At 39.5% G+C, this 11,591-nt stretch overlaps 1 protein-coding gene across 1 annotated transcript; it reads right to left on the bottom strand.

Annotated features, from left to right (window-relative positions):
• Positions 1-185: 185 nt before the first annotated feature.
• Positions 186-11,512, bottom strand: kiaa0391 (KIAA0391 ortholog). Its single transcript, XM_022751003.1, has 10 exons — positions 10,676-11,512; positions 10,258-10,396; positions 9,848-10,082; positions 9,462-9,763; positions 8,895-8,942; positions 8,591-8,723; positions 3,416-3,526; positions 1,077-1,225; positions 515-713; positions 186-404 (listed from the first exon to the last, which is right to left on the bottom strand). The coding sequence occupies exons 1-10, from the start codon at positions 11,109-11,111 to the stop codon at positions 276-278; spliced, it is 1,881 nt and encodes a 626-aa protein (XP_022606724.1). The 5' UTR covers positions 11,112-11,512; the 3' UTR covers positions 186-275.
• Positions 11,513-11,591: the final 79 nt, after the last annotated feature.

Consider the following 11,591-nt stretch of genomic DNA (forward strand, 5'->3'; position numbering starts at 1 on the left):
TCAACGTCACAGGATTGTAGTTTTTACATGTCTCTACTGACAGTGTCATGCTGCTCCTTTGCTTTGTTGCAATGTGATACCAAGGATTGTAATAACATTTATTAATAGATAAACAAAATAAATTCTTGTGGTTTAAAGTTAATAATAAAAAACTACAAGCACTTCAGTTGTGTTAAATTTGTGGTTTTATTCACAGGTCCACTGTTATATTCAAAGCATATGATCCAAAGGAATGACTTGGAAAATGCTCTGTTGTGAAATTAGTGTGTGTGTGTTCAGTGCTTCTGTGTGAGGCAAAGCCATCGTTGTGGTACTTCATAGGTGCTCCTGTCCTCTGTGTCGTCGTAGGGAACGTGCCATGAGTCTCCTGAAGTCTGGATAGTGGTGTCATATTTGAGAATACTCTAAACACACAGACACACATACACAATTAATTGGTATGCTTATTTCTTCGTGTCAACATATCCACCCTCTCCTCTCATATCCTTCCCCTCCCGTTCCTCCTCTTCCTCACCTGAAATTGGACCCTCCTGCCTGCTACGACGAGTCCATCCACCACCAGCTGGTGACCTCTCTGCCATTTGAAGAAGAGCCGTCTGGTGGCTCCGTCTGGAAGGCAGGCCTTGTGGTCCCTCATCAGGTCCCTACTCACAAACCGACAGTGATTCCCAGAATGCAAAGTGGCGTACAGCAGGAAGGGGTCGTCCTCTGAACTGACAGACACAAACAGGCAGGTGCGAGATAAACTGATTACAAATTGAGCCTTTTAAGTCCAAAAAGGCTGTTAATGAACAGATGTATTTCAAAACAACAACATGCTGAATGATACATGTGAATTTATATTCTCTGTTCTGGTTTATTCTATTAGTCAGCCACCCACTTGTTGCAGCTTTTGCAGTTGCAGCACAAAACCCTTTTGGTTTTAGAGCAGATTTCAATGAATGCACAATGAACAAATTGCAGTTGCATGACTGAATATATATATATGGCCAGTGTTAGCCTGCAGTGTAAATGTGATTTATGTGTTTTCTGTAAACTGTATTCCATACTAGTCTTCTTCATTATCAGGTGCTCACATGTCGTCAGTGAAGAAGCAATGGGCTTTTTCCTGGATAAGATTCATGTTGTGTCTCTCCCAGGATCTGGTGGCCCGCAGCATGTGTTTCCTCCCCAAGACCAGAACAGTCAGGCCCTGACGCTCCAGGTCTGACACCACCGCCAACAACTGGAACACACACATACCTCAATTCTTTTATTTATACTCACATTAAAAAATGGAATATGAAAATTGAATGATTCAAATGTCTTTCAAATGTCTACCAGCTCCATTTAGAGACATAACCACACCTTAGGATGCAAGTAGTAGCTCTTACATGAGCAATACAGGTTTTAAGACAGGTTTTAACATTGTTTGCATCTGGCACTCAGACACTGGCTGTTTGAATTGATGTGTATGCATATGAGTGGTAGTGAAATGTGAAAAAGACAGTAAACATAGTGAATTAGAATAGTTTTTGTAAGTAACAAAATCACACAACAACAGTGTACAAACAAACAATATGTAAATTAAAATCATTTGCATTTTCACACATCACAACTCACGTTTTTGGATGTCTTTTTGGATATCGAAAGATGAGCAGCTGACACAAACTCAGGCCACTAATTAATGTAACTCTGTCTAATATAGAAGATAATGCTATGAATAACTCCTATCATCCTCCTTGTTGCCATAGCTAAAAAAATCACTGCTGTCTACTTTTACAGCACATAACCAATTATTTTGTAGAGCAGAGAAGTCCTATGAAATATTGGGAATTATTTCTATGCTTAGTGAGTCTGTGGGCTCTAGAGAAGCCTTTAAATGTCATATATTTATATTATTGGACCTTTAACGACTCACATGTTGTACATATCTCATTTTAACCATGCTAACAGCATGCCTCGGATGTCCATCGGTGCACCACTTTGCTTCAGACTGAAATACTGGAGGGACGACCTGCTGGAGGGATTTGCATGAAAGTTTGTAAACATACTGATGGTTCCCAGAGGATGAAACCTAATGACTTTGGTGATCCCCTGTCTTTTCCTATAGAACCACAATAAAGTTCACATTTGAGATTTGAAGTGAAATCTGAAAGCCATTCAATTTGGTACAGACTAGGCTTGGGCGATATCCAAAATGTAATATCTTGATACAGTCCAGCCCAAATATTGTGATATACGAGTATGTTTCAGGCCAGCGATACTGCCACTAATCAGCAGCTGTTACAACGTACAGTAAGCACAGCAGTGAAATGGTGTCGGAGTTGGCAGGAGAGCAAACTGTGCAAAACTCGATATTGTGCAAAATATTGCATATGGCAGGAAAGGTCGTTATATACAATATTATCAAATATCAGCCCAAGCCTATTACAAACTGTCACATCTAGCACCTAATGACATTCCCAATCAGCCTTAGCTGTACTTTGTGTTTAGTGCTAATCAGGAAATGTTAGCATGCTAACATCCTAACATCCTAAACTAAGATTAAGGTAGGTATTGGCACTGTACTTTACTGTGTATTGATAACTACCTTCTAAACATCAGCATGTTAGTGTTGTCATTGAGAGCATGTTAGCATGCTGATGTTAGCATTTAGTTTAAAGCACTTCAAATATGTGGCTGAAGACTCTTGATAATCATAAATTCAGAAGCTAATTTCATGTTTCATGCATAGCTGTGTCGCTGACCTACAGTTTCATTCATACACACATTTGAATAAAAGTTTCTGTTAGTGGTCCTAATGTAAATTTTGATGACTTTTGCATTAATCTAAATAATTTATTTAGGTTTCACACAAACTAGATAAGACAGATGAGATAGGGAAATACATTTGTCAGTTTGGACTTTCCTTTGTCTTGCAGTTGCATAACATATGAGAAAGTGTGAGTAAGTGGAAATGTGATATATTTCGGACAGAGACAGACACACACATACATACACACATACACACACATCATGACAGACAAGACAGATGTGGGAAGCCAGACAAGTGGGCTAGGTGTTGTTAAAATCAGGTATTGGCCATTTATTAAGACACCTCCTACACACATCTATCATTTATACAGAGACACACACTGCAGGGTTAGTCATTGTGCAACTGTCAGAAAAGCCCCTGGGTTGGACAAACATATATGTGGGAAGAAACCACTAAAAACTAGACTGTAAAACTGTGTGTGTGTGTGCGTGTGTGTGTGTGTGTGTGTGTGTGTGTCTGTGTGTGTGTGTGTGTGTGTGTGTGTGTGTGTGTGTGTAGAGAGGATTCTGACTAAGCACCATTAGACTGGTTGCCCCTATCTAATATACAGATTAACTCTTTTCATCTCTTTTCTGTACCACATTTTGCATGCATGTGCATCTGTGTGTGAATTCTCACCGTCGCTGACAGCTTGCTTTTGTCCTTGTTGATATTTGCTACATTCAGCCCATCTACAACCACATCAAAAGCTGGCTTCCTCTGCACAAACGCTTTGAAATGCTCCAACTCCTAGAACAGACACATTATTAGACAGACAGAGAGACAGACATTAAATGAAATGCCAACAAAAACACTTGAGTTAATACAACATGACATTACTACTTTTTGCTATTTAACCATAGAGCCTCATAGTATTTTATAGCAGAGTGTGTAAATGTTAATAGAAGAAGAAGAATTCTGAGAATTGACCAAGAGAGTAAGAAATAAAAGATTTTATTTAGCTGATAGGAATTTGTTTTTGCAGGCACTAGATCATAAACCAAAGTACTGGACAAAATAAGATTTAGATTTCATGGTTGTGCTTGAGGAAAAGTCAGGGGATCACCACAGTTATATAAGAATTATGTAACAGAATTTATCCTCTGTGCCGTCTGCACCAAATTTTATGGCATCTCATCCAAAAGTTATTGAAGTATTGCAGTAAGGACCAAAAGTGGCCAGACTGACCAACCGACAGACGAATGGACCAAGGTTACCATCTTTAGAGCTGCTGATAGTAAGGCTGAAAACGGATATGTTGTATTTATACTACTTTATTTTACATTTGATATTACATCTTTTGAAGTCTTTTCCAGCCTGGAGCAAAACTCCATTAATGATAATGATAATGACAGAATGATTAGAATGACTGAGACACACAGTTTGTTTTTTTTCCTTCCTCGTGTGTGTATTTTAATTGTCCATTTGATATGGGTGTGTATCACTCCATTGCATATCTCATTCATGACCATAGAGCAAAAATCTGAAATGTGCTGATTTCTACATTTTGGTATAATGTCTGACAGTTTGACAGACTAATTACCTGGATGTCTGACTAAATACATGGTGCTGAAAATGTGTAGAAAAAGTATGCAGAACTCTCTACAACATCAGGGGTTGGTTCCTTATTGTGGTCGAGGAGCGTAGCTGAACCCCAGCTGTGAGCTCACTGGTCTGATGGTTGGCTGATCCTCTCGCTGCCTGACCACAGGCCCGCCAGTAATAAATCTACCTGGCCTTTCCATCTCGGTACTGAGATGGCAGAGCGCCAGCTGGCTACGTGACTGACTGTAGAGTTCTCTGTGTTTGGATAAAGTTTACAATCCTGTAATGTTTATGCACTGTGGACCTGGGTAATAACCTGGATTTTTTTCCTTGTGTGACTACACTTCTTTTAGAATATGACAGAATGTAAAGTGGGTTACTGAGAGCTGACTCTCAGCTTTATTTGCACTGGAATTCTCATTCCTCTAAAGGGACTAAGATACAGTATACAAAAGTCTAATGTGGAAAAACATCTATAGAGATTCAGTGTCTTCCTGAGGCTTAATGTTAGTATTACCACAGCAACTTAAAATGCAGCAAATAGTGTCAGACCCCCTTCTATCTGAACCCACCTGTGGGTCCCACTGTAGACAATGTGTAACATACTGTATCACAGATTTATACCATAACAGGAAAGTAGAGCTGAATCTTAGAATAGGGCGGCACAGAAGCATTGTTGGTACTTTCACTTTTAGATAGCAGCAGTATGGAAATAGGCTGCTGTGAATTCCCCTGGACTTGAAACCTTACTGTGTGCACACGATCATGCACAACGTGCACCATGAAAATGTGATTGTAAAAATGTAAAAAAGGCTGTAATATTCCTCCTCTGATGGAGCTGTGATCTACATAAAACGCCTCACAAGCCCTGGTGATGATCAAGTGTCTATTTCAATTGTTTTAGTTCAACACACACACACACACACACACACACACACACACACACACACACACACACACACGAAGAGTATGGGATTTGGTTGAGATGGTTGAGATGTGTGTTTTAGGTGGGTGGCAAAAGGAATCAGAGAATAAAACTGATGGGTGACACACAGATGAAAGAGTGGAGAAGAGACAAGGGATTGAGAAAGGGTGAAGAAATCCAAAACAATAAAAATTGTGCAAAAAAAAAAAAAAAAAAAGTTTAAATTGGGTCAGAAAAATTAAGAGAGAATGAAGAGAATGAGAGAAGGACAAGGAGGAAAAGAAAGATGGAGAGAAAGTCCAGTATAATTATCCAGGGACTTTCCAGAGCTGATATGTGAAACCAGCTCATTGTGCCACTGTGAACACACACACACACACACACACACACACACACACACACACACACAGACAGACAGACAGACAGACAGACAGACAGACAGACACACACACAGACACACACAGACACACACAGACACACACACACACACACACACACACACACACACACACTTGCATACATAAGCTTTCAGGACCACTTATGCACCATCATTACACAAAGTAGATAAAGCACGATAGTATTCTGAAAACATTCCCACAGCATTACCACTAACCTATATAATAATATAATAAAAGAATAATATAATAATATAATCAGAATACAAAAAAAACTGACTATATAAAGGCTTTTATGCATTATCACTTATTAATGTAATTCAAATTAGATTTCTGGGCCAACACTTTGAATTTAGGGGAAGAGATAAAGTGAACCCCAAAGTAAATGAGATAAATGACGAGAGGTAAACCTTATATATAAGAATTTGAATGTTTTTAATCCTCTGATTGTGATTTTTGATATTGAAGTGCAACTCTAGTATTGTAGTGAACTAAAAGTAATTTTTTAAAAAGCAGTTTTTACTTGTTAAAATGATTAAAACTGAATTTGTGTTCTTGTTTTGGTTTCTGAAGCTTGTAACTGTGCTGAAATGTGTTCGACCAGCCGAACATATGATGTTCCTGTGGTCAGAAAAAACATATTGCATGCTGGTTGGTTATTTAACTCTAACAGTCTGGAAACAAAAATAAATGCAAAGGCAGTTGTAGAGGGGGTGCAATGTACTGCAATACAGCTCATTACAAATACAGCCTTTGTGAAACTGTTCTATTTTTTTTCAGAAACTGGGTTAACACAAAGAAATGTTACCACTGGAAACTACAGCCTCAAAAATAAGTCAGATAAGGGATCTACTTTATAATATAACATATATATATATATATATATATATATATATATATACAATGGTTGTTAGCTTGTATTAAATTACACAGGGTTCACCAAGTGTCGTGTCAAAATGCAGGACTACTCTTGGTGTTTGACTCAACATCTATCTATCTACCTATCTATACATCTATCTTTCCTGTGAGCTGTGACAACCACAGTAATCACCACACACAGACAGAAAGACCTCCAAAAAAAAGACCAAAAGAGACCAAAAAGAAAGACCATCTTCCCCTCAATGCATCTGTTGCTTCATTGTTGTCTGAAGCTTGCCCGTAAAATGAATAGCCTTAAATGGGGAATTAATAAAGTCGAGTTAAACTGCATGTCTGTCTGCCTTCCTCTGTCTGTCTGCTCGGCGGGAGGTAGCTGTGATCCAGATTCACATGGTGCTCCACATGCTGGAAATCCCCTCAATCTAACTAACTATTCCACCGACAAACTCCCCCTGCCTACTGAAAAACACAGCGGAACACATGTAAACTTTCTCTGTGTCCATAAATTAAATATGACTTATGATTAAGTACATGTTACGGATGTTGCCAAGTTTCTTTCTGGAACTATTTCAGGTGAATAACCTTGTTTTTTAAGTTAATTGTCAGTGGCATTATAAAAAATACAGCCAGTACATTCCAATCCAATGAAAAGCCTGTGCCCTGGCTCTCTCTCTCCACACAGACAGCGCACATATGCAGATATATGAGATAAAGTGTGATGACTGCATGCTTTTGGTTATAAAAGAGGCTCACAAGTTAAAAATACGGCCCCCATTTGTGTTTAAGTTTGCGTGCATGTGTGTGCTACCCTGTTTACTGTTTACTCAAAATCCTTATCGTCTGTGGGCTACAGTTGATTATCAAACAGGTGGTGTGACTCCTATCACTCTGACACGTTTGCTTCCTATGACGGGAAGGTCCTGCCGACCTTGAAACATGCTAAATATGTCATTTTAATATGAGAAACTTTAACTTAAAGGAATAGTTTGACATTTTGGGAAAGCCCCTTATTTGCTTTTTTGCCGAGCATTAGATGAGATAATCGATACCACTCTCATATCTGTCTGTTCATTATGAAGCGAGCATTAAGACTGGAAACACAGGGCCAAATGTAACACAATCCAACTACCAGCCCCTCTAAAGCTCAATCATTAATATCTTATATCTGGGTTGTTTAATTCGTACATTAACTGTAAAAATGTAAAACAGACTATTACCAGCCACCCATCCATCACCATGTATGTGGAAACTATAACTACTTGTAGTCAAAAATGTGTCTATAAAGCCCAGCAGCAAACCTACAACTCTGAGGATGGTAGAGATGACTGGCTCGCATCATCGTCTGTGTCTTGGGCTAATTACTAAATATCAAAGTCATACCAGCCCAAAGAAATGAGTCAGTACAGTCTTTGAACTGGATGGATAGACAGCCGCCTCACTGTGCCTGAAGCTAAACTTTAAAACGTCTCCTTAAAAGCTGTTTTCATCTCATTCATCTAGACAGTGACGGCAGCTGTTTGAACAAGTCAAAGTCTGAGAAGATGCTTCAGCAAACCTCAGTGAACCAATGGCGCCATCTGGCATAAGTCAGTGAAGCTACTGTACCATGCTGCTGACAGGTCAGCCCCCAAAATACATTTCCAAAGAGGATTTTTTACACACTTTTAGAACAACACCGAATTATTAATTAGTATTAATTATTCCCTATTTAAAAATCTGGTAAAAACAAGCTAATTCAAATTGAACACAGCTCAGAAACTGTTGAACCTAAAATAGCATAATGTGTTATTAATCATGTTCTGTATTAATCAAAAGGTTTATATGAATTTAGATCATATTTAATGGACGACCTGCATCACAAATCAAGTATGACTTAATAAAGTTAATATTTGTTGTTATTAATCTGTTCATATCCATTTGTATTTCAAAAACTGCAAATAATGACACTAAACTATAATCCAAGTAGAGATGTATTAAGCTCTCTATGACCTTAGATCTGAATCATTAGAGACTTATTCACAGTTAAGGCATGGAAACCCTACATATATATATGTGTGTGTGTGTGTGTACCTCCGGTGTGGTCTTGTTGAAAACATCTTGTCCCTGAATGATGTCAGTCATCACTCTGTCTTTCAGCTGTTGGTACTCCTCAACAGTCAGCTGGATGGACTCTAACTCTGACCCACAACACCTGCACAGACCCCTGGAGACACACACACACACACACACACACACACACACACACATACACATAAATGACAGACACACCATCACTATCATAAGGAGCACACCGCTTTTCCTGTTCACAAAAATGGATTAAATAACATGAGCTGCTGTGAAGGTTTTATGTTAAAGTAGGAAGTGGTGTAATTACTTTGGGGTGGCGCTGGTCCAACTTCCTTTCCATTTCTGTCCTGGGAGACTGAAGACAGGAAAAGAAAGACAGAAAGAAGAGTAATGACAGCAAGGAGCAATGGAGATGAGGTGAATAAAAATTACAGGGAAGGAGATTGTATGAAGTTCATACAGACAAAGGGAAATTACTTTGGGCAATTTTATCTTGTTTTTTATCAGTACAAAGGATTGAAAATAGAAAAAAGGGCAATATCACCTGAAATGAAAGCAATGAACAACCTCAATTATTTTAATCAGTTGAGCACAGCCCTACAGTCTTGAGAGCATTAGCTACACAATAGACTGCTTCAACTAAAATGTATTGAGAAGTAATTTCTGAACTTTTAATGCTACAGTGTTCACTCCATAGTCAACTTTCAAAAGCAGCACTTTTTAGTTCCATAATTGATGAGACAGATTAAATAATATCTTGTCATCAGATAATCAGGTTATTTTCTATATTTATAAAGTTTTTAATGTAAATTATTCAACATTATATGAAATTCTACCTTATTATGATGTGAACCAACCAATCACTCTCTCCTACCTCTCAAACGAGGTCTTGATGCTGCTGGCGAGGCTGTACTGTGGGTAGATCTGGTTGTTCCTCATGTGCAGCAGAATCCCCAGCAGCCTCTCCTGGTGTTCAGGCTGAGACATGGCCTCTTCCAACCCTTCCACCTCCTTAGTCTTCTTCACTCCCTTAAACAGAGCGTCCCAGGTCTCCTGGTGTGGACTCAGTCCTTTTTCCATCAATTCATCATAAAGAGCCCAGGCAGTGGTCATGTCACCGTGTAACACTGCTGCAGCAATGACATCACCATAGTTGCGTGATGACGGGGTAAAGACCTGTTGGGATGACAGTAAAAGCTGATGAGATACAAAGTATGAGTGAGTTTAAAATGCTTTCTGACCAAGCAAACAGCTCTCCACCTTCTTAACCTCCTGCAGGAGGTTGACCGCCTCCTTCCACCTCGCTGTGCGGCTGAAGGACTTGATAAAGAGGGTGGAGGCTCCCGTTTCCAGAGAGGAGAAACTTCCTCGCATGATGTCATAGACATCAAACACCTCGGCATCGTGGCTGCCGCTCACACATAGTGAAAGGTACCGTAGTAAGAGCTCATAGGACAGCGTCCCCGTTTCCATGGTGGCAAAAGTCAGCAGAGACCTGTGTCCAAAAGATTTTAAAAACAGACATACTTAATTCATTGAGCTTTATGTTGCACATATTGGACACAAAACATTAGGTACTCACTAAGTACATTACTGCAAGGACATTTGAACATCCACAAACTATTTTCAGAAAAATCACAGCCACACAAACACACTCATCCTCCTCTCACTTGGCAATATCCAGCTCTGCCCCGGAGGTGAACAGTGCATGGATCATCTTGATGTCAAAGCGTTCTGGATTTCCCAGAGACTCCTTCAGCTTCCTCCACTCAGCAACAGAAAGTGGCCGGTCAGGAGGCTGCACCTTTCCTGTGAAACATGCATGCTTTAGTTCAGAGAACTGAAACATTTACTCTCGTACACTTTCATGGAGTCATTTAGACATCATAAATCATCTGAGTGTCTATTGAGCAAGTTTAAATATAAAATATCTGGAATTATTTGTGCATAGTTATTTGAGCAGCATTGTTCCTGCATAAATCTGTTTTCAGAAATATTGTTGTATTTTGTACCAAAAGGATCTGAGTGTAAGAGGAAAACAAAGTGTGAAAGATGCCTAATCAGGTAGAGAGTTCTAGCATGTCCTACTTGCTCCTCTAGTTGTCTTCCTTTCAGGCTCCTGCTTGGGGTCCACTTCATCCTCAGAGGCCAGAGATGCTTCCCTCTTCAGCATCTCTGCCGTCCTCTTTGCCGTCCCAGCAGAAAACACAGATTTGGGGAAGGATTGTCTCTGCCTTAGAGATGAGCTTTTACCTCCTCCGTCCACTGTATCTTCCCACAATCCTCCTTGTCTATGTCTGATGGTCCTATATCTTACCCCACCCTGTCCATCAGTCGGCCCACTGTTTTGTCTGACTGTCTGTCTGCCACCTGATTTGGGGTTGGTGTCTCTGGTGCACAGACAGCGTGCTGTGGTAGCCAACTGTGAAGTTTTCATGGTGAGGAAAGCTAAACTTCCTTGGTATAAGAAAGGATTTAGTGGTTTCAGGCATATTTTGACTTTAGATATCAAGTTGGAGCCCATGTTCTGAAGTTTAACCTCTGGGTTTAGTAGAACTTAATATACTCTATTCTGACTCAGTTTCACGTTATGTTGTATGTCATCTACAAACTGTAGAAAACCTAGTTCCCAAACCAACTCAACACAAAATTGACACATGCTGTTGGGTGCATGAATCGTTAACATCGAAGACTAACCATGAGCTAACCTAACTGTTTCTAAATACTGGAAGTTAAAAGCAACTATCACTCGTTGGCTCTATAGACAGTTATAATAATATAAAGCAGACTCACACCTCCCTTCGATGTTCAAATTGAACAACTAACTCAGCTTAGCCCTTTCTATAGAACTTCATGGGTAAACACAACTGTAAGCATGATTTTAGTCGCACACCTCGACGTCATCAATGCTTGACAGCTCCGTTTGTGAGCTGCGTCAAGTTTTCATGACAACAGGGGAAAGACCGGAAAAACTTATTTGTTACAAAATAAAGGACACTAGAAA

This window comes from Seriola dumerili, unplaced genomic scaffold (genome assembly GCF_002260705.1).
Source record: "Seriola dumerili isolate Sdu_G_001 unplaced genomic scaffold, Sdu_1.0 BDQW01000149.1, whole genome shotgun sequence".
In the NCBI taxonomy this organism is placed as follows: domain Eukaryota; kingdom Metazoa; phylum Chordata; class Actinopteri; order Carangiformes; family Carangidae; genus Seriola; species Seriola dumerili.

Bases quoted from the DNA above. Each gene is read 5' to 3' on its own strand.
- kiaa0391 (XM_022751003.1), bottom strand. From the start codon at position 11,111: ATGGGCTCCAACTTGATATCTAAAGTCAAAATATGCCTGAAACCACTA. The intron at 8,943-9,461 runs GTAGGAGAGAGT...TCCTGTCTTCAG, and splicing joins ATCAAGACCTCGTTTGAGAG to TCTCCCAGGACAGAAATGGA. The intron at 714-1,076 runs GTGAGCACCTGA...TGTGTCTGTCAG, and splicing joins TGCTTCTTCACTGACGACAT to TTCAGAGGACGACCCCTTCC.